Genomic DNA, 21,084 nt, shown 5'->3' on the forward strand with positions numbered 1-21,084 from the left:
TCTGCCTCTTTCCACTGTTTTACTCATGGAAATAGTGAGCATCCATCTGCATCTTTTTGTACATCCTTAGGATAAAATTCCTAGAAGCAGATTGCTAGTCAAAGAATTTTCTTATTTTTTTAAAGTGATTTTGAACACAGTTAATATTCACTCTAAAAAATGGCAAATACAGAGGGCGCCTGGGTGGCTCAGTTGGTTAAGCGACTGCCTTCGGCTCAGGTCATGATCCTGGAGTCCCGGGATCGAGTCCCGAATCGGGCTCCCTGCTCAGCAGGGAGTCTGCTTCTCCCTCTGACCTTCTTCCCTCTCGTGCTCTCTATCTCTCATTCTCTCTCTCTTTCAAATAAATAAATACTTTAAAAAAAAATGGCAAATACAGAGAAAAGTTAAAATCTCCGTAGCTTCCAGATAACTTTTATATATTTTTCTAATAGGATCACCTACGTAGAGTCTTATTATCTGCTTTCCTCGTTTAACCATATGTTGTAAACATCTTCCATTGTCAGCCACATTAAAGATACTGTGATACACCTAGATACAGTAATTATATGCAATGAATTGACCTGATTCTTCTGCTTGAGTTAGTGACCAAATATTAAGTACCTGAAAGACAGAAAAGCAGTCTAGTAGGTGTGAGGAGAGAGAGTTGATTCGAACTCAAAATTCTTACAGAGTAGAAGGGAGTCCTAGGCAGTCCCAGGTCCCTGTGAGAGGGTCCGAGAGCTGGACTGTGGGAGTTAGGGAAAGAAAAGTCATGTTCAGTCAGGTCAGGGAAGGCTCAGACGAGGGCGACCGAGGGCTTGACCCTGTGCAGGTGGGGAGGAAGAAGCATTCCAGGTAGAGGAGCGTTCCCTAGGACGTGCTCTTAGGAAAATGAGAGACGCCCACTCTCAGCATCCCAGTGACTGGGAGGCTGTCCTCCCCTCAGAAGGGACCCCAGGCGTGGCGGGAAATAAAGGTGGAGACATAGTGAGATGTGTCGGGCTGTGGGTGGTCTAGAGTATGTGGCTAAGCATCGTGGACTGCATTTCCTGAGCAGAGGGGAGTGTTTTTTAGCTTTGCTCAGATTCGTTTTAGCCAGAGTGCCGATGGGATTTGAGGGGCTGGAGTTTTGCTCATCAGCAAAACCGAATGATGTAATGTATGATGACTAACATAACATAAAAAGAAGAAAAAAAGAACCAGTGAGGACTTTTAAATGCAAATAACCCCTATGTTGTTTTGTTGTTTTTTGCAACCAGAGACATATACAAAAGCAGACACCGGTATAATGAATCCCTGCGTGCCCATCCTGGGCTTCAAGAGCCATCAGAGCTCAGGCCCCTGCTAGACTCCTCCACCCATTCACATGGGGGTGCTTGGAAGCAAAACCTAGAGGGTCTATCACTTCCGTCCATAACGATTTTAGCATATATTCCTCAAAGAGCTCTTAAAAAATTATAGCACTAAAAAAATCCTGAATCTTTGAAGTCTAGTTGGGTAGTGCGGCCCAGGAGTTTTTGGAGGGCGTGTGCCAGAGGAACTATCGATTACTTAACCTAATAATCTGTTCACCACGACATGAGAACAATTAATGGAGCAAAATAGGAAGAATGTAAGGGAAAAGAAAAAAGAAGGAACAGAAAGAAATGAACCGCTGCAGACCTGGCTTTCATGAGGTTTCTTGCTGTGGTAAAGCAAGAGGACGGTCAGGAGGCTGTGCTGCCCGCCCGACCCGAACGGACCCGGATGGTCGCAGCCAGGGCAGAGGGAAGAGGAGGAGGTGGAAGGACAGGTCTGGGCAGACGCGGATGTGGTGATAAAGGGAAGGTGGAGGGTCAGGAAGGCCTTGGGGTTTGAGTCTGGGTGGCTTCCATAGTACGGCCATATATGCAAAAGGAAAACACAGGGAGAAAAGCATTTGAGAAAATGATGAGTCGCAAAACTAAAAACAAGGGAGCCTGGGTGGCTCAGTTGGTTAAGCAACTGCTTTCGGCCCAGGTCATGATCCTGGAGTCCCGGGATCGAGTCCCACATCAGGCTCCCTGCTCGGCGGGGAGTCTGCTTCTCCCTCTGACCCTCTTCCCTCTCGTGCTCTCTATCTCTCATTCTCTCTCTCTCAAATAAATAAATAAAATCTTTAAAAAAAAAAAAAACTAAAAACAAAACAAAGCAAGTTTAGCCCCTTTCGTTCGGTCTTAACATCACACGCTTCTACCCCCGTCTCCTTCCTGACAGGCAGTGGTTTGGAATACACCTGTAAGTGTGGAGGCCTTCAAGCAGGAGCTCCGTTCCACACCCAGACCTCCCCGCCTGAGCAAGCAGTGGGGACCGTGGAAGGGACCCCCCTCCGCGGCCAGGACGCCTTCCCCTCTCAGGAAAGCACGCTGTCCCCCGTGAACCTGACGGACGACCAGATAGCCGCCGGCCTCTATGGTAACCTTCCTCACTCAGACCTTCTCAGCCTCAGGATTCTAGGACCAGCACTGCCAGTGCCCCAGTCTTATGTCAGAGTGCCTCATAGGTTGACCTGGAAGAACCATTGACCTAAGAAGTGTTAGGAAGGTAGGCCTAGAACATCTTTAAAAAAATTGCTAAAGAGAGGAGTGCGCCATCCCCTGAAGAAAACCCATCTGATTTTGTGAATTATGAAATATTTTGAGTAGCATCACACTCCCTTCGCAGTCTGGCAGGCATAACTTCTTCCCAGATTATCTCAGCTGAAGGAAAAGAACAATAATAATCCCTATTTTAGTGCCTAAGTGGTTCTTGAGGCCCGAGTAAGTTATGACATCACTTTATAAACAGTGAAGCCTGATGCAAATGCTAGTGGTCAGTGCTTTTGTTATGTTTGGAAGTACTAATGGGTTTTTTTCCCCATTTAAAGAACCTCAAATTATTTTCTTTACATGCATACATCTTTCCAGTGGATTTTGTGCACGCTTCTCATATGCAAGTGCCAAGATCTAAATTTACATGAATGAGAAAAAAAAATGAACATGAAGAAAGATTTCTTGGTCCCTTAACTTGCATGCGTACGAGTTGTGTTAATTTTGCTCACCTTGACTCCCTTTTTCGCAGTATGTACAAACAATGAAAGCACACTGAAGTCTATCATGAAGAAGAAAGATGGCAACAAAGATTCAAATGGAGCAAAGAAGAATCTTCAGTTTGTTGGCATTAACGGAGGGTAAGGAAAGATGCTACCAGTCAGTCTGTACATGGTGTGTCTGTCTCCTTCGCCTCCTGTCTCCTCAAGTCCCATTTCAAGGTGCCCAGGCTGGGCTTCAGCCACATCTTGGTGACGGAAGATCCCCTCAGAAGGGTGCATATGGGCTCCTCTCCTCTCCTTGCTATCTTTAAGGATGTGTCACTCTTGAAAAGACACCTGATGCCGCTGAGCAGTTTACATCTTCCCACCTCTGATCTGAAAACAGTAGTCTTCAACAAAAGTAGCAGGCGACAAGTGTCCCGCGGAGTTGGACAACTTGTTCTTACCTGTACCAGACTCAGGAACAAACAGAAAGAGGCGAGAGCATCGCTCCACGGGCTGGTGATGGTCATCCACTCCTTCAAAATGGGTTATTTTGTTTAGCTTTCCATGCTTACATACAAAATTGTAGGGCCTTTCACTTGACCAGTAATCCAGCTGTGCCTTCAGTTCTTTGCTTTCTAAATAGAATGTCTATTAGCTCTTTATTCCTTCTCACTGGGTCAGATAAATAGTGAAGCCTGTTTGTCATCCTGCAGTTGAAGCAGAACAGCTAATCTATTAATCCATATATAGCCTCGGCCTCAACAAGAAAGCAATAATGCGGTTAGTTGCGATAATATTTATGGCAAAGCATTACATAAAGATTTAACTTAATGGGGCCTATTTCCTGAATCTTTGAAGTCTAGTTGGGTAGTGCGGCCCAGGAGTTTTTGGAGGGCGTGTGCCAGAGGAACTATCGATTACTTAACCTAATAATCTGTTCACCACGACATGGGAACAATTAATGGAGCAAAATAGGAAGAATGTAAGGGAAAAGAAAAAAGAAGGAACAGAAAGAAATGAACCGCTGCAGACCTGGCTTTCATGAGGTAAATTTCCTTTGATTTATCCTAAGCCAGAGGTGCTGTATATAGACATATTTTCCTTTCCTACAAGTAGTATAATGATACCGATTGGCAACTCAAGTTATGCCTTTTAAGCCAGAACCCACTTGAAACCACCAGATTTTTAAGTAGACCTTACTTTGAGCTTCCAAATGCAGGGTCTCAACCACAGTCAGATGTCTGGAGGCAGTCAGCCGCTTTCCCTGCCTAAGAGTTTCGGTCACGGGGTCTTTCTGGGCACACCTTGCATCTCCTGAACTCCCAATTGCCACCTAGGTATGAAACAACTTCAAGTGATGATTCCAGCTCAGATGAAAGCTCTTCCTCCGAGTCAGATGACGAGTGTGATGTCATTGAGTACCCTCCCGAGGAAGAGGAGGAGGAAGAGAAGGATGAAGACCCTCGGGGAATGGCGGAAGGGCGCCATGCCGTTAATATTGAAGGTTTCAAGTCCGCCAGGGTGGAAGATGAGATGCAGGTTCCAGAATGTGAACCTGAGAAGGTGGAAATCAGAGAGAGGTGTGGTACACTCCCCTCCCCTCCCTAACCCTTCCCACGTTCATTGTGCCTTTGGCAAGAGAACTGGCCGATTAGGAGATTTCGCCATTGTAACTATTGGTTGGGTCTTTCCGATCCCCAAAGGAGAGCTAAACTTCATCCTCAGAGGTACGACCGTCGTGCCGTGATGCTGATAAACACAGGTGCGGAGGGAGAGGACTCCTAGATCTCTCAGAGTAGCAAAGAGAAGGGCCTGATCAGGCTGCCACCTTTGCTTCCTTCAAATGTGTTTGCTAGCTAATTTTATGTGTGGAGCCACCGTCCACAGAGCTATTACGTGTCGTTAAAGTTTTCAGTGTTCCGACAACCCACCTTATACTTGAAGGCAATGTTAGAATTTTGTGTGGCCAGCACATGTCTTTTAAGATTTCAGATTTTATCATTAGCCATTCATCTTGGTACAGGTCAGTACTGTTCTTATAGGATCGCTGTGTGTGAAAGGAGCGGTCTTTTAGCCCCAGCTGAAGATCACATTCACTTCAGAGATGATGTAATCAGTCACATGTCTGCATTTTGTTGCTCACTGAGTGATAGGGAACACCACAAGAATGGGTTTGGGAGTCTCCTAAGCAGCAGCTGAAATACCCAGTAAACACTGTGGTTGGCTGAAACACATACCTAACGATGTAGCAGATTTTAAAGACTGCTAGCAAACGTGAAATCAGTGCTTATAAAACAGAGAATAGAACAGATGGAAAATTCAAGATGGTTTTTCACTATGTGGAGTATAAATAGAACATTTCAGAAAACTTCTGTTTAATTTTGCAAATGAAAGCTTAACTGCATTAACACAAGGTAAGTGTTTCTAGTTTATATTTCCAAGTATTTTCACATGGCTCAGGATCTTGTCATCTAGGTTTGGGGTTTTTTCATTTTTTTGTTTTTTTTTTAAACAGCTTTATTGAGCCATCATTTATTTACCGTATGTCATCTGATTTTTCAGTTTAGATTTTCATGGGGGTTAAACACTTTCTGAGTGCAGATGTGTGGTTTGTTGGTCAACATAATGGATCTGTGGTAATTCTGACCTCTTCAGCCCCTTAAGGGTAGAAACATTTTTGGGAACTTAGAATAAAAGGAATAAAAAAGTTCCACAGGTTATTCCATAATGTCATAAAGGCCAAACAGGTGAAGCTGAAAGCTGCCCATACGGAAAGGCCTGAGCTCTGGGTGGAGACATTGGTTCTGTATGTCCTCGGACGCCTAAGGAAGCCTGCTCTGACCTCCAGGCAAGCACCTTGTCCCACCACGAACCTGCTGAGGTCCACTTGGGGCCTCTTGTCTTTTAAAGGGCCATAGAGTTTGCAATAAAAATGACTTTCCTTTGGTGGCCAATCGTGAGCTCTCTTTCTTTTATCTTGTCCATAGGTATGAATTAAGTGAAAAGATGTTGTCTGCCTGCAACTTACTGAAAAATAATATAAATGACCCCAAAGCTTTGACCAGCAAGGATATGGTGAGTCTGCCCTCCAGACATTGTACCCTGTCTGTACAGATTACCCGAGTGGATATCAAAGTCCAGTTGTCTAGACTGCCCCCAAGCTCTTGTTGCCCACACGCTTTGCCCCCGAACTATCTCTAGCTCGTGTAAGCAGAGTGAGCCTCACGTTGCCCTATTCACACTGCACGTTAACCTCAGGCCCCGCAGCGGACATCCCCACCCTGTACTTTTCTTGGCAGTGAAGCCTCTGTGAGGCACATACTTGCACACGGGAGGGAGGGCTAATTGCAGTCAGCCGTCAGGTTTTGACATACTCTGCTTCCGCTCCCAGAACCTTGTGATCCGGGGAGAAGAGCCACCAGAGTTGTTGTGTTTTATTTTTTGGTTTGTTTTTTGTTTTTAAAGTTGGCCTCTGGTTTTTTAAAAAGCAGCCTATCTGGGCCGAGGTCAGCATTCCTTTCAATTATGAAAGTGCGTGTTATGTTCCCGTGTGGAATGCGGGCGGCCGCTATTTTTAAACTTCGGAGTCACTGCACTTGTCATCTGTGCCCAGTTTGAGAGACTTGGAAGCTCACAGCGGTGAAGCTGGTGGTTGCTTCAGGGGCAGGAAAGACATGGCCCGGGGCAGATGAGCATTTCTGGGGCGACGGTGAAGCGGACACCTTGGCGAAGTGTGTCGCTCTCCCTCATGGGGCTGGTGGAGTTTTGAGGTGCGACTTCTCTCCCAGGTCAGACCCGCCCTCTGGTTGACAGTTCTCTTCAGCACACTGAGAAAACGTAGGTTCTCCCGTTACGTTAGACAGAGTTGGCATTTGAATCTCGGCACCTCATCAACGTGGAGTTTTCTGCTGCATAGCCCAAGTCAGCAGCAAGTGAGAAAGTCTCACAGGATTGTAGAGGGATGAAACCAAAATGTTAGAACTAGAAGGGACTTCAGGGATCCCCTCATGCTGGAAAGGCACCATTTTCCTCGTGGACAACACGCACAATCTGAGGGAGAACTGGGACTGTTGTCGCAGGTGTGAGGGGCGTGGGCGTGCGTACCTGTGAGGCCACCCTGTCCTGGTCTTTTCTGTTTTAACTGAGGCCCTGAAGATGAGGAGTCTTGTCCAGAGCTAGTCAACTAGCTCCTCGTTAGTACTGGGGCTAGATGATACTTCTCGAATACTGGTCCACGTTTTAAATTTATCCTTTCTGGATCATACTACCTTATCATACGGCATCCTTCTTTAAAATTACGGTTGTGCCTCATATTTGTTTCCATTGCTATAGAAACTTAAATTTCTCAGAGCCAGCTGTGTCTTGACGTTAAATTAGCAAGCTGAGAAAGGCACACGGTGGTGAGGTTTACAGAAGCAAATACGAAATAAAATCCCTGGCCTGGGGTGGGGGTGGACCCAGAACTCCTTCCGTATAAACTAAATTTCTGTCTACGCCTCAGTCCCAAGAGAGCAAAACCGTGAAATGTCACTGCAGTGTTAATATTTCCCACGAGGTTGAACCTGAACTTAAAACTGGTGCTTCTGGACCCTAGATCTTATAGCTAGAATAATTTTGACCATTCTCAAAATACCGGGTCAATGTGGTCTTCAGGGAGGACCATCCATTTCTCTGGCCCCAGATTGCCAAGCATATTGTCACGCGCATACTCCGTGGTCAGTTCCTTTTTGGTTAAACTGAACTCATTTGATGAAAACGCGTTGAAGGAACTGTGCCATGAAAAGTGGTAGACACACACGAACAATCACAGTGCCAGGACCAGTACCCATGACAGGACACCACATACACGGCAGTAACAATTCAACACCCAAATGACACAAATTCCCCTCTCTCCATTTGAGGACGGACTCCAGAGAGGTAGAAACCTGAATATGTAGAAGAATGAGCAGAAGAAAACATTAGATGAATTTTTTTCCCACCCCAGGACCCTTTTCATCAAGTGCCACAGAATATTATTGAATGGGCTAAAACCGAATCATCAGTAGCTGGACGATAAAGATGCAGAAGCCAGTACAATTCCAGCTCCCACTTCTCTATAGGAAGGGGACCTCTTGGGTTCTGGTGCTGTTGACATAGGCTTTCCGTCTTTCTTTGGTCTATTTCTAAACCTTTCAGGAGTAAGCAAAGCACAGATGAACGGTAAACTCGTGTAAAAAGGGCTCATGGAAGAAGGATTCTAGTTCCTCCGGTCACCAGCAGTGGTCATGGGCAGTCTGCTTTGAACTTCACATGGTCCGGGTTTGACTTGGTTGCTCCTGAAATAAGGCCCATGTTCATGTGTCCACAGCCTAAGGGAAGGCATGCACGGGGCTCATGGTCAGATGCAGATGATTCTGAATGAGAAATGTGATTTGTTTCGAACCTGCTTTTTAATCCCTTTCCATGGTTGAACGTCTGTCTTTGGGATTGGAGTGGGAATTGGGTTGGCTACACCCTCATGGTCTTTCAGCCCAGTGCTGTGGGGATGTTGAAGGAGTTAAGGGTGGTCTGGATAGGAAGAAAGCAGCATAAATTCAGTGTGGGTGAAGTAATTTCTTCTGTCCTGAGTACTCTGAAAATCACATGCAAGGCCAGCATAATTACTTAATATTAATCGTTCAAGAATCAATGAAGCCAGGCCTACGTGTTTTTACGTGTATTGCCTCATTTGTCCTCATCACAAGCCCTGTGGGGAAAGGTATGTTTATTACCCCCATTTTGCAGATGAGCAAACTGAGGCATGGAGTAAGTATCTTCCCCAGGAGAGTACAGCTCACAAGTAGCAGAGACAGAATTGGATCCTTGCAGGTAGAGCCCCTGGACAGTGCCGCACGGACTCTTTTACAGAAGTTAGAAATGTCTGTGGTTGAAAGTCAGGAGCGGTTCTCCAGTTTGGAGTTTGAGGCACCTCTTAGGGCTCCGGGTTTCATGCAATTGTTCTTTGAGAGCCGATTCTCGCTGCGTGCGCTGACTATAAAAGGCCTCATTTCTCGGGCTTTCAGCTGGGCTATAAATAGAACTAACGGCCACTTGCTGGTGTTTTGGCAGCGGTTCTGTCTGAACACCCTGCAGCACGAGTGGTTCCGTGTGTCCAGTCAGAAGTCAGCCAGTCCGGCCATGGTGGGCGACTACATAGCGGCGTTCGAGGCCATTTCCCCGGACGTCCTCCGCCACATCATCAACATGGCAGACGGCAACGGCAACACGGCCCTCCACTACAGCGTGTCCCACTCCAACTTCGAGATCGTGAAGCTGCTCTTGGACGCTGGTGCGTGCGCTGCCCTGGTCTCTTCCCTGACCTCACTCAGGCGATGACTCCGCTCAGAGAAGCCGGCTGACCCGCTCCTCAGTGCTGGGACCACCCCACACCCTTCCCCATTGCTTTTCCACGCGCTGCGGCAACGATACCCTTCTTGAGTCATTGGTGGGAGGCTTGACCTGTAAACAGAGCTGGGAGACACGGCCTCCAGGTCCGTTTTGAAAGGAGGTTGTGAGGCTATTCTTGCTGCGTTTCAGCTGCGTTCAGGCGAGGTGTCTCCCTGGTGAGGAACGTGCCTCGGGGTCCCTCCCAAGCTGAATCACGCTGGCAAGGCGAGTGCGCTCTCAAAAGCCAGAGTGCTGCTCCGGGACCCGCGTCAGCTTCGGTGGTTGCAGGCTGCTCTCCTTGCCCTTGCTCCACGACCCCATCCAGCGGCCTTGCAGAGGTGTGCCACTAGCCGAGGTGGGGACCACTAGCCGAGGTGGGGACCACTAGCCGAGGTGGGGACCACTAGCCGAGGTGGGGACCACAAAGCCACTATAACAAATTACAGTAGAATCGTAACCACTCCCACTGAAATAGACCCTGTTACTCGGGACTCCGCGTAGGGTGAAGAAAGTGTTGTTCTTGTATCTGAACCCCGGTAATGAGAACAGTGAAAACCCTCGTTTATAATTGGAACATCCCATCCCAGAATATAGCCACTGCATGTCTGATACACGAAGCGAGAGTGTGCTACATGGAAGGGTCCCCTTGGAAAATGGCGAACTTTAAACTTTTTGTTCAAATATGTAGCCCAGTCGTACATACAGTCCCCGAGTCACTCTGATTTATTTTTGAAATACATATTTTTACTTCTAGTATGTGACTGATACAGAATTTATAGGACCTTGGTCTTAAATTAGCGAGCACACAATGTGAAACTTTGATTTAGCATATGCAATAAAATTGTCCGGTTTCCCCATACTGCTTCTTGATCCAACTCACTAATTTCTTCTACTCCGTTTTGGGGAAATTAGATTAATGCAGAGAAGTAACCAAGCAAGATTTATCCCTTCTAAGTTTGCTTATTCCCAGCAGATGGGAATATGTTAGGCTAAAAGTGCTTCCATCTTAGAGGAAGGAATTCCAACCCTCCTTCCCTTTAGACTTTCCAGACTAGAAACAGAGCTGGTGATACTGTCAGCCCACATTGTTGTTTATTTTTTTAAAAAAGATTTTATTTATTTATTTGAGAGAGAGAGAGAGAGATAGCGAGAGAGAGAGCACCAGCTTCAGGGAGAGGGAGAAGCAGGCTTCCCACGGAGCAGGGAGCCCGATGTGGGACTCGATCCCAGGACCCTGGGATCATGACCTGAGCCAAAGGCAGACGCCCAACTGACTGAGCCACCCAGGCGCCCCCCCCCCCACGTCGTTGTTTAAACAGAGAAGTGGATAATATCCAAAAGAGCCAAAAACAAGATTTCCGATTACTCTTGAAAGTAACAATTTAACCTACCCTTGGAAAATTTGTGTGGACAAGATATTTTGGTAAATTAAAGGGTTTTGGTAAATTAAAGGGTTTTGGTTAATCACCCTACTGGATATACTTGACCCTCTGCTGCCCACCGTTATAGGCTGAGGCTGGGGCTCCGTCCAGCGTGTGGGTGAACGTAGTGACCGCAGCCTCCGTGAACGACCGCACATCACAGATGATGGGGAGCCTCAGAGAGCTCGTTGGTTCACATGCTTCTCCATCACAGAGCTTTTTCTTTCTCCTTTTCTAAGTTAAAAAACATGCCCTTTGTGTAAATGCCATCATGTCCCTACTGTGCAGTTGTTTTTTGAGCTTAAGGCAAGTTTGCACGGTATCTTCTCTTCTCACTCCTTACGATAGAAACATCCTGAACATTTTAACTATATATGGTCACACATGAAAGCTTCTCTCCTGCACTCTGCATTCCTTTCATTTTATTAGAAAGTGCTAAAGGAATTTTAAAAAGGATTGCTGAGCCCCCAGTGCCTCCTTAAGAATTACAGGAATAGAAAACGCCTGGTCTGTTGTGTCTGTTAGTCCCTGGCAGTTCCTCCCTGCATTTGCTCTCAGACCGCAGTTCCAAGAACAGCTTAGCTAGGTGTCACGGGATTGGAATCGGGCTTCCAAGGCCCCAAACAAGTCAGAGGAGCAAACTTAGGGTCTCTGAATGAGTCGTGATCTCTGAGTGGGTGATGCCGTCGTGTTCTCTACGGAAGCCTTTACAGATCCGTCATATTTGTAGCTCTCCCTGCCTCTTCGTTCCATACTCATGATCCCCCAGACACAGACGAATGTCCACATCCCACATTATGTGGACTCTTTGAAGCCACCATTACTTAGAACAACCCCCCAGCGCTCCAGGCTGTTGCAGTCCAGCCACCAGTTGCGAACAAGAGGTGCCGTGAAGGCTCACTCTCACTTTTGCTGCTTCTGGCCTCACACGACACAAGAAAACCTTTTATCCTTTCGTTGAGTATGAAAACGTCTCTGGCAGTTCCTTCCGAGTCACTCTGGGACGCGGAGCCCCGGGGGCCGTTTCACAGGCTTCCTCCCAGCCCTGTTCCTTTGGTCCATGGGGAGAAGGGTTCGCTGTAGGAAGGTTTCTCCCTGACGAGACTCGTGTCTCCGCAGACGTGTGCAACGTGGATCACCAGAACAAGGCGGGCTACACCCCCATCATGCTGGCAGCCCTCGCCGCCGTGGAAGCCGAGAAGGACATGCGCGTCGTGGAAGAACTCTTCGGCAGCGGGGATGTGAACGCCAAAGCCAGCCAGGTGAGCACACTTGCCTCCCAGGTCCGCGGCCGGCCCGCACCCTGAGCATGTGCCCGGCCGCCCTGGCTGACCAGACCTGCTGGTGAAGTAGCGGCTTCAGAGTCACCTGGCGGGTGTCCCCCTCCTTGGCCTTGCGCGCTACCTCTGTTCGGAATGGGGTGCACGTGCCCTGTAGGTCAGCCCGCCTCAGAGGGCCTGGGAGTGCCCGCCGTCTGCCCGGCTCGTTCCTGACTGTCTCCGCAGTGTGGTGTCATCATGCCGGGCACACAGTGGCCCCGGGCTGGTGGGACTTCTAAGCACCTTTGGCCTTCCCGGCTCCTCGCTCTAAGGAGACAGGTCCTCCCAGCTCCAGGGGAACACTGACGCATTACTTGATGGTCTTACTTAGCTCGGCGGCGCTCAGAACAAGAAACTGTTTCTCCGTGCCAGCCACCACCTAGCCCCAGATTCGTTCCACATCTGCTTTGTCCCGTCTGTCCTCCCGCCGTTCCCCCCACCCCACCTCCCGCCCCCGCCCCGCACAGGCCGCCCCCCCCCAGCCGGTCTGTGCTGTGCCGCTCATGGGCCCCGCCACTCCTCCCCACAGGCAGGTCAGACAGCCCTCATGCTGGCCGTCAGCCACGGGCGGATCGACATGGTGAAGGGCCTGCTAGCCTGTGGGGCTGACGTCAACATCCAGGACGACGAGGGCTCCACGGCGCTCATGTGTGCCAGCGAGCACGGGCACGCCGAGATCGTCAAGCTGCTGCTGGCCCAGCCGGGCTGCAACGGCCACCTGGAGGACAACGTAAGTGAGCGACGCGGCCTCCACGGGGCTGCCCGCTTGGGGCTCTGCAGGACCCCTTGGCGGAGGGGAAAGGGCCCGTTCTCCGCACTACTCACTGGGGACCTCGTGCTGTGGTCCTGGCCGCCGCCCTTCCTGGCCCAGCACGGCAGCATGGCCCACGTGCAAACTCACGCTCCCAGGAATTAGAGCCAAAGGCAGGCCGATGAGGCTGCAGCGGCCACGCTCGTTGCAGGAGGAGGGTGATGAGCTCGTCGGAGAGCCAGCGTGCAGCAGGGGAAAACACAGACTGACGACCCAGAGCAGACTGAGCGCAGGCATCTTGCAGGTCCACGAAGAAGAGAGGACCGGGTCCCCGGAGCATGGGGAAAGCTGGGTTGCTAGCTGTTCTGGGCCAGAACTACTAGATGACTAGAGCCAGCTGTCCCCACCCCCGAAATGAGGGCAAGCGGCCCCTCACTGGGGCCCCTCAGAGGGAATCACTCGTGTATCTCATCAGCCTGACCCTCCAGACCATGCGGCGCCTTCGAGCACATCTCCCGGCTCCTGCCTTGGCCGTTCCATCATCGTAACCCCCAGTCTGCTCTCCCCGTTCCCAAGCCGTCCCTGTTGCAGATAACCCCTCGCCTGGGAAACATTGTAAGGAAAGCAGCTGCCTCTGCATGTCTCCAGGCCAAAGGGGAGGAGTACCAGTAGGTGAAGGCACAGGAACTAATATTTGGTTGGAGCTGTGGTTTGAAGGGCAGAGGTCACAGAGGACAGGCTGGGTTGGTTCTGCTTTGGAAAGTTTATCTCCGTGGAGCACGGGTTTGGCCCAGAGCTTCCTTCAGCTCAAAACACTAAAAATAAAAACTTAGAAGGAAAATATACTTTTTGGGCACTAAGCAAAAGATCCCAGTGGGCCCAGGCCAGCAGGAAGAGCAAACCAGTGCAGGCGTTTACTCGTATCCAGGACCGGGGGCCCGACAGCGGGCTTCCATGTGGCAGACGTCCCCCCGGGGCTGAAGAAGCTGCCCCTGTCCCCCATGCCCCTAACTTCGGCGGGAGCAGAAGGAGTGCTTCCAACTTACCCTTCCCCGAGAACAGTGTGTGTGGCATGTGTCTTGATTTTTTGTTTGTTTGCTCTTACTTCTGCTCTCTCTTAGCCAAGAATAGCCCGTAGATGTAGTCATAAGAGGCCCCAGAGCCACAAGTGGCTTCCAGAAATGCTGGTCACCTCAGGAAGGTGGGAGGAAGGAAGGAGGAGTGGGGGGGGGGGGGCAAGTCCCTGCGAGAATTCCGAGTGGGAGGGAAGGACCGTAAGACGCCAACCACGAGAGAATTGTTTCCTGCTGCTAGTGACCAGCAGGGCATCCTCATTCCAAGACCAGACAGAAAGTAAATGGTGCTGAGTTTGGCCTTCTCCCTCCTTGACATGCATCCGAAGCCCTGCGAGTTCATGGAAGCCAAACACGTAACTGGAAACTTTGACTTCCCCATATTTAGTATTTCCCCTCGGATTTTCATACGGTGCGTTTCTGCAAGGCAGCAGGATTCAATGACTGTGCGTGGATGGTGTTCGCAGCGGGCGATAGGGGTGCTTAGGGCTGGAGGATCGGCTCCCTCCCCAAGGGCAACGTTAAAGGATCGTTGGCAAATGGCAGGGTATCCAAACATACCCTGTGGTACTGCTTGCTCGCTGTAAAGATAAACACAGACACTTAGGTTTCTACCCCATCTTCTCCTGCGGCCCACAGCTGGTGGAAAGAGTAGTGGGGTGAGTCCTTGGCGGGCAGCCTATGTTGAGGGTGCACGGGGCCCGCACCTCCACACTAACCACCGGGAGGCACAGTGGGGATGAGGTGACTGTCTTCCAACCGCGACTCCGCTCGGGTGGGCGCGGTGCCTCATGGTAGCCTCAGGGCTTCGCGCGCAGAGGTCCAGAAAAGTCTCCCGAAGGACTGAACCGATTTGGGGAACCGTCACAGTTCTTGGAGAGTATTTGTTTTGCTCCCTTTCGGCTGTCTGGAAGTTTGAGAAACCCACCTTGGCTTGTTCTTTTCCATGTTCTCTTTAGGACGGCAGCACCGCGCTCTCGATAGCCCTGGAGGCAGGACACAAGGACATCGCCGTTCTTCTGTACGCCCACGTCAACTTTGCCAAGGCCCAGTCTCCGGTCAGTGTTGTGCATTTGCCGTTTATGAACAGGCTCACGTCCACCAGACCAGTGGGCCCCCTTCTTCCGAGAGTTGACAGGAGACGCAGGTTTTCTGAGGCTTCCGAAATGGGGAGTGTTAGTCTGGACCTTAAGGGTTCGTGACTTTTGCTCCCCCAGGCGGCCAGGAGAGCTGACCTCTGCTCGTCCTCAGGAGACGGACGCTCACATACATAAAGGGTTTAGTTCTGGGTTTAGTTCTGGGCAGAATTACCCAAATGGCACCTGGGGCACCCATGAATACATACTGCTACGTCCCTGGCATTTTTCTGAAGGCACACAGTGAGCAGCGACCTGTGGGCCGCGAGTCCGCCCTTTAGCAGGACGCTGGCTTCCCAGGACGGCGCAGCAGACCGGGTCTGTATCCCATGTTCCAGGGGTCCGCGCTCCGCGCACAGGTGGTTGTCAACTGTTCTGGACGGAGTGTCTCGGTCACAGAGGATGCATCTGCCTGAGGTCACTTATTAACCCCCCATTTTTTTCTCCTCTCCTGGTCTCTAGGGCACCCCTAGGCTTGGAAGGAAGACATCTCCTGGTCCCACCCACCGAAGTTCATTTGATTGATTAGATGCAAATAGCCGTCCATTTACATGCCACCATTAAGCTGCTACTTGTTCCTGTTGGGGTGACAGATACTGAATGTATACGTATTGTGCCTGAGCTCACCAGCACGCAGAACGGGAGGCCTGGCGCCTGGAGCTGCGTGGTGGAAGCCGAGCCGGCGGGAGCCGGCCGCCGGGCACACGCCGCCTCCCTCCTGGCTGTCTTCCCTCTGCGCTGGGCGTGCTCACCCCCGGCTCCGTGGCTGTCGAGTCTCTGCTCCGTTATGTACAGCCCTAGTCTCTCCCCACCTTGCCACTGCCGGGAAGCATCAGCTTCCCACTGGCTTGACATTTTTAAAAATGTTCCACAAGTATTTATATTGACTTAACGTGGAGCCACTGGAAAGCTCTCTGAAGATTCCATTCCAGGACGGTTTTGTTGATTTGTGTGTGTGTGTGTGTTTACTCTTCTCAAGTAAGGCAGTGGTGATGACTGGTCATCAGCACCTTGGGCCTGGGCCTGGTAGGTTTCTGGTTTCAAAATCAAAAACAGAACTCTCGAAAAGTAGAAAACTTACGAAAGGAAGTCTTTTCAGTTGGGTTAATTGAGGTGGATGTATTATATGACTTTTTATATAAAAGGTATCTATATAAAATGGACACAGTATTTTCGACTTTTGTATTCCATAGTCATTGAGACAGGAGGAACTACGTGTAACGTTGCCATGTTTTTATTAATCATCACCCGAGTCCGCATCCGATGGCAAAGGTTGGATCTTGTTAGAGGAGTTGGCAGTATATTTGCCTCTAGGGAAACCTAGTGTAGTTCTCCACATATTTATGGATTCCTTTCTACCATGTCACATTTACTTTGGTCTTACATGTATTTAAATGTTTGAAGTGCCTTAGACTCTTGCCATATTTTCAAAATAAAATTTCATTAAGCTCTTGTGCGTGTCCCCGCTCTGTCTCTGACAGCTGTCTGCCCGGCCCTGTTGACTTACAGCCCCGGAAGCCGGGCTGATGGACTGCATGGGCGGGGAGAACCGGCCCGTCGGTCTTGCACTTGGCCGAGAGGAGAACACGGCTCTGTTCGCACAGCTCTGCCCGGTACTCAGGTTGCCCGTCAAGCGTCGAAAATTTAAGACCTTATTAGGCAAGCAGCTCATCAAGACAGGTAATCTCCAAGCGGAGGCAACGAGTGAGCTCTTCTCAGGTGCAGGGCACTGGCCTCTGGCCCTCGTTTTCGGTGTACCTGCTGGGTGACGGCAGCTGCTTTGCAGTCCCTTTTACAAAGTAAAGGGGACTGAGTCCACCTCGTTCAAATGAAGAAGCATGGCGGCCAAAATGCAAATGAGGTGTTTGGGCACGGTCACTGGTGGTGAATTTTAACCTGGGCTGTTTGCGAGAGCCAGGTGCACGGGAGAAATATCACAGAGGCTTTTCTCACACCTTTCTCTGTTCCTCTTTCCTTCCTCTCATCTGTTCATGCACTGCTGAGCTCAAAAAAGGGACCAGAGGACAGATTTTTTCCAGCAGGTGTGTATCACAGTGTCTTTCCTAGAAGGCTTGTTTCACGGGCTGGGAGGAATGTGTCGTTTAGAGAAGAACTCAAGAGGAGCTGTAAAAAGCGGTGCTCGAAATTGAGGCCAACTTGGGGCGGTAAGAAATGCTCCCCGCCCCTGCCCAGGCCCAGGCCCAGGCCCGTGGTGGGACATCTGGGGCAGAAGGGCCGGTCCTCTTTTCTTGAACCATTAAAGTGAGGTCACAGCTACCTAGGGGCATGAGCACCTCTGTCTGTCCCAGGACAGATCCGCTAGCTCTGGGCTCAGGCCTCAATTTCAGTTCGCGTAGTTTTTCAGGCTCCTTCAGACCTGAAATAGCACAATAAATTAAGGCAGAAGAGCGTTTGTGTTTGAAGCAAAGTAGGTCTGTGAGTTTTCTGCCCCTCGACGGCATGGCGTGCCTTTGGAGCAGGGACACCTCTCAGGTGGTTTGAGGTCCTGGGAGTTTTGTTCTGTTTGAAAAGGAAGGCATTCGTGGTGTCAGTGCATGAGAAAATGAATTCTTACACCTTTGTGCTCCATTTCAGATTTCTTATGCTTAATTTTACAAAACCGAACGAGCGATTTTTATCATGGAGTGAGGTCTCGTTCAATCCGTACCTGGCTTCTGGGTTTGCCGGCATAGGCCTTGTTTATGCTGCTAACGCTGGGCACTTAGAAGGCGTTTTATCTTGGGGTCTTGGCACATTATATAAACCAGCCTGATTCTCCCGCATTGCTTCAGCTGCTGCTTATTGAGGTGTGAGTCCATAAAGGGATTTGTGGCCAGACACTCGGGCAAGGCCCCCCAATGAGGCCGGCATGGGGCTGGAGACTCCTGATTTTGTTTTCTGGCTGGCGTGAAGAGAAGCCTAAACCTTTTAAGTGACAGGCAGTCTCTTTTTTCAGACAGCCTCGCGCTGGAAAACTAGAAGCCGAAGGCCAGCATCTTCCCCCAGACAGAAGGAATAGAGCAGTGGGAACTTTGAGACTTTAACGTTAAGAAAGTGAAACATGACTCATCCTGCCGCCGTTGTGACATTAAATAATGGACTAAACCCTATGCAGGGGGTGGCGGGGGTTGAGGGGGGTGCCAGGAGCGTGCTGTCTAGACGAGTCCCCCTGATAAACCAAGTGTTGCGTGTAAGTTGCCCGTACGCTAAGGGGAACTTACCCCCAACTTTTGTGGCCCTGAGATACTGCAGGTAACGGGCTAACCCTCGCAGATGGGATCCCATCCTAATGGGTTCTTTGCTGCCGGGAGCCGGCTGCAAGCAGAGAGTCTGATTTTCATGATGCTTTTGTGAGAACTTCTGCCTTCGCTGCATGTACGGGAACTGCTGGTGGGAGCTGGGGGGAAATGCCAATGGTGGGCCTCACCCCGGTGTTTCTCAGTGTGGCCTCTGGTCCACGCTGAGAACGGTTTTACTCCCGAATTACGAGGCACTACCATAGTTGTTTTACAAACAAGTCGGGAGGGCTGGAGAGAGCCGGACCAAAACAAGAAACACGACGCCTAGTCTTTTATCTTGGGTGTATGAGGAGCCAACGTGGCCTCTGCGTGGTGTTTGTCCATGTTTGGTGGCATTTCTGCAACTCTGGAGCAGGCCGTTCTAGAAGGCCAGGAGCCACGGCTGCCATGGTGCAGGGGTGGGGGGGCGGTATGTGAGGGACAGCGATTGAGCAGGCAGCTCTGCAGTGTTTTCCTAAGCCCATCTATCCCTTTCCCTTTTCCTGAAAAAGCAGGACTGTTTCTGCACAGGAAGAAGGCCACAACCCATTGCCTTGCCTTTGGAATAAAGACAGTGTGCTGTTTTCTTTTCTACTGAAAGAAAATCCTTTTTAGGCCCTGGGCCTCCGCCAGAGATTGTTCTACGTTGCGCCATAAGGAAATTACCAGTCATACGTTTGCTCTGCTGTTACTCAGCATGGCTGTGATTTAGAAGCCAGCCCGTCATAAGAATATCTTTTCAGTCCATTTTGCTGAGGATGATTACCACAAAAGGATGTGGCTGAGCCCATGGCCACTCTGTTCCAGGACCGCTCACACTCGCTCCCCCTCTGTCCCCGCCGAAGTCACTGGCTATTTCCTGGGCCAGGAGCTGGGAAGTCACAGTCAGCTCTTGGAGCGTGAAAGGTAGAATTCGTACTCGTCCCTGAGCTACCCGGCCTGAGTTCCCGCAAAGATTTTGCCGAGAAGCTAGAAAGCAAAATGTCGTGTTTTCTGGGTGCATGCTGGTACAGATAGGTCGGATTTTGAGGACATTTCGGGGCAGAGCTGGTGTTTTAGAAAACCAGCTGCCCCATGCCTCTCCACGAAGATCCTTTGATGATTTAAGAGGCGCGGGGATGGGAACTATATGCCTCCTTTTCAGGCCATGGAAGTTGCATAAGAAATAATCTGAAGACCAAATGCCCGTCTTGTTTTTGAGCCAAAACAGGTTTTACACCCGTTCCCCGCCCCCAACCCAGAAAGATCCAGTTTGCCCAGCGCTGGAACCACCTGCAGGGGTGAGGCTGTGTGGCAGAGAGGGAGGGCCCTGAGCACAGGCGGGCAGAGGCTGCTTTGCCACCAGACTGGTCAGGCGGCTCCACACCCAGGGCCAGCCAGGTGGCCACTGATTTCTCACGTGTTGGGCGGCAGAGAGATTCTGGCTCAGATCCATCTGCTCTGCAATGAAACTGATGTGCTCAAACAGATAATAAAGGTAATAGTCACTAATTAGATTGGGTCCCTCAATCCTCCCTAGAAATATGCTACCACCACCCCAAAAAGCCAGTCTTCCAAAGGGCTGACCAATACTAGTTGAATGAATAGGGGTAAAAACATCCTTGGAGGGTGGCATTGAAAGTCAGGAGAGTGTTACTACTAGGGAGGGGGGAGGTTACTGGGAGGGAGCCTCCCAGGAGCTGGCGAGCCCCTAGGAATGGTTTGCTTCTTAGCCTGGAAGTAGCTACCCTCTTATGTTCCCTTTATGATAATTCAGCAGACTGTATACTCACAATTTGTGCACTTCTGTGAGTGTATGTTAACTTCAGGGTTTTTTTTTTTTTTTTAATTTAAAAAAATGCGAGGGCCCCCTGGGTGGCTCAGTTCGTTAAGCATCTGACTCTTGATTTCTGCTTGCGTCGTGATCTCAGGGTGCTGAGATCGAGCCCCAGGTTGGGCTTTGTGCTGAGCATGGAGCCTGCTTAAGATTCTCTTTCCCTCTCCCTCTGCTTCTACCGCCCCCCCCCCAACTCACGCATGTGCACAGTCTCAAAAAAAAAAAAAAAAAAATTTTTTTTATTTGAAAAAGTTTGAACAAAAAAGATCTTAGGTGGGGAGGGTGTAGGTTTTGTAGATGTGAAGGTGAACAGGAACGGGGGCGAATGGCTGGCTCAGTCGGCAGAGCATGAGACTCTTAATCCCAAGGTCACGAGTTTGAGCCCCACGTTGGGCATAGAGTTTATTTAAAAAAAAAAAAAGTGAGCAGGAATAAAATGATAGTGAACCTAAACCTGGAAACCCTGGGTCCCACCATTTCTTTAACGTTGATACAGAGCTTTGCACACGATGGGTGTTGTGGTCCACCCATAACCTTGGGCAGTAATCATTTGGGCTGTTCTCAGATGTTCCATTTCTTTTCCTGGGTACTCCCTGCCTACTTCTGAAGTCAGGCTTGGCCGTGCGATTGCATTGGCAGTGGAACATTGGCGAGAGGTGACGTGTCCGTTGCAGGTGGGAGCTTGAAAAGCCAGTCTGCTGCTGTGTGCCCTTCTCCCATCTTGTTCGTAGAAGCAAGTGTCCAGACGGACATAGGGCCGCCGGGGTTCCCTGGGGACTGCGTGGAGCAGAGTATCGTCACCAGCCTACATTCCAGGGCTGTCAGGAGCACAGATTTACCATTATTCTGTCATGGGAGGGGAGTTTGCG

At 50.0% G+C, this 21,084-nt stretch overlaps 1 protein-coding gene across 13 annotated transcripts in view; it reads left to right on the top strand.

The window, feature by feature from the left end:
- Positions 1-16,573, top strand: part of KANK1 (KN motif and ankyrin repeat domains 1) — a 209,761-nt gene extending 193,188 nt beyond the window's left edge. For 12 of the 13 annotated variants that reach the window (XM_027615019.2, XM_027615024.2, XM_027615018.1 and 9 more), the window contains 9 exons: positions 2,218-2,415; positions 3,061-3,169; positions 4,354-4,596; positions 6,004-6,091; positions 9,104-9,323; positions 11,962-12,104; positions 12,691-12,891; positions 14,945-15,043; positions 15,584-16,573. In XM_027615019.2, the coding sequence (XP_027470820.1) occupies positions 2,218-2,415; positions 3,061-3,169; positions 4,354-4,596; positions 6,004-6,091; positions 9,104-9,323; positions 11,962-12,104; positions 12,691-12,891; positions 14,945-15,043; positions 15,584-15,646 (1,364 nt within the window). In that variant the 3' untranslated portion in view covers positions 15,647-16,573. The remainder of the gene's footprint in view (positions 1-2,217; positions 2,416-3,060; positions 3,170-4,353; positions 4,597-6,003; positions 6,092-9,103; positions 9,324-11,961; positions 12,105-12,690; positions 12,892-14,944; positions 15,044-15,583) is intronic. The other variant, XM_027615025.1, reaches the window with a different exon arrangement.
- Positions 16,574-21,084: the final 4,511 nt, after the last annotated feature.

Source organism: Zalophus californianus, chromosome 13 (genome assembly GCF_009762305.2).
Source record: "Zalophus californianus isolate mZalCal1 chromosome 13, mZalCal1.pri.v2, whole genome shotgun sequence".
Classification (NCBI taxonomy): Eukaryota; Metazoa; Chordata; class Mammalia; order Carnivora; family Otariidae; genus Zalophus; species Zalophus californianus.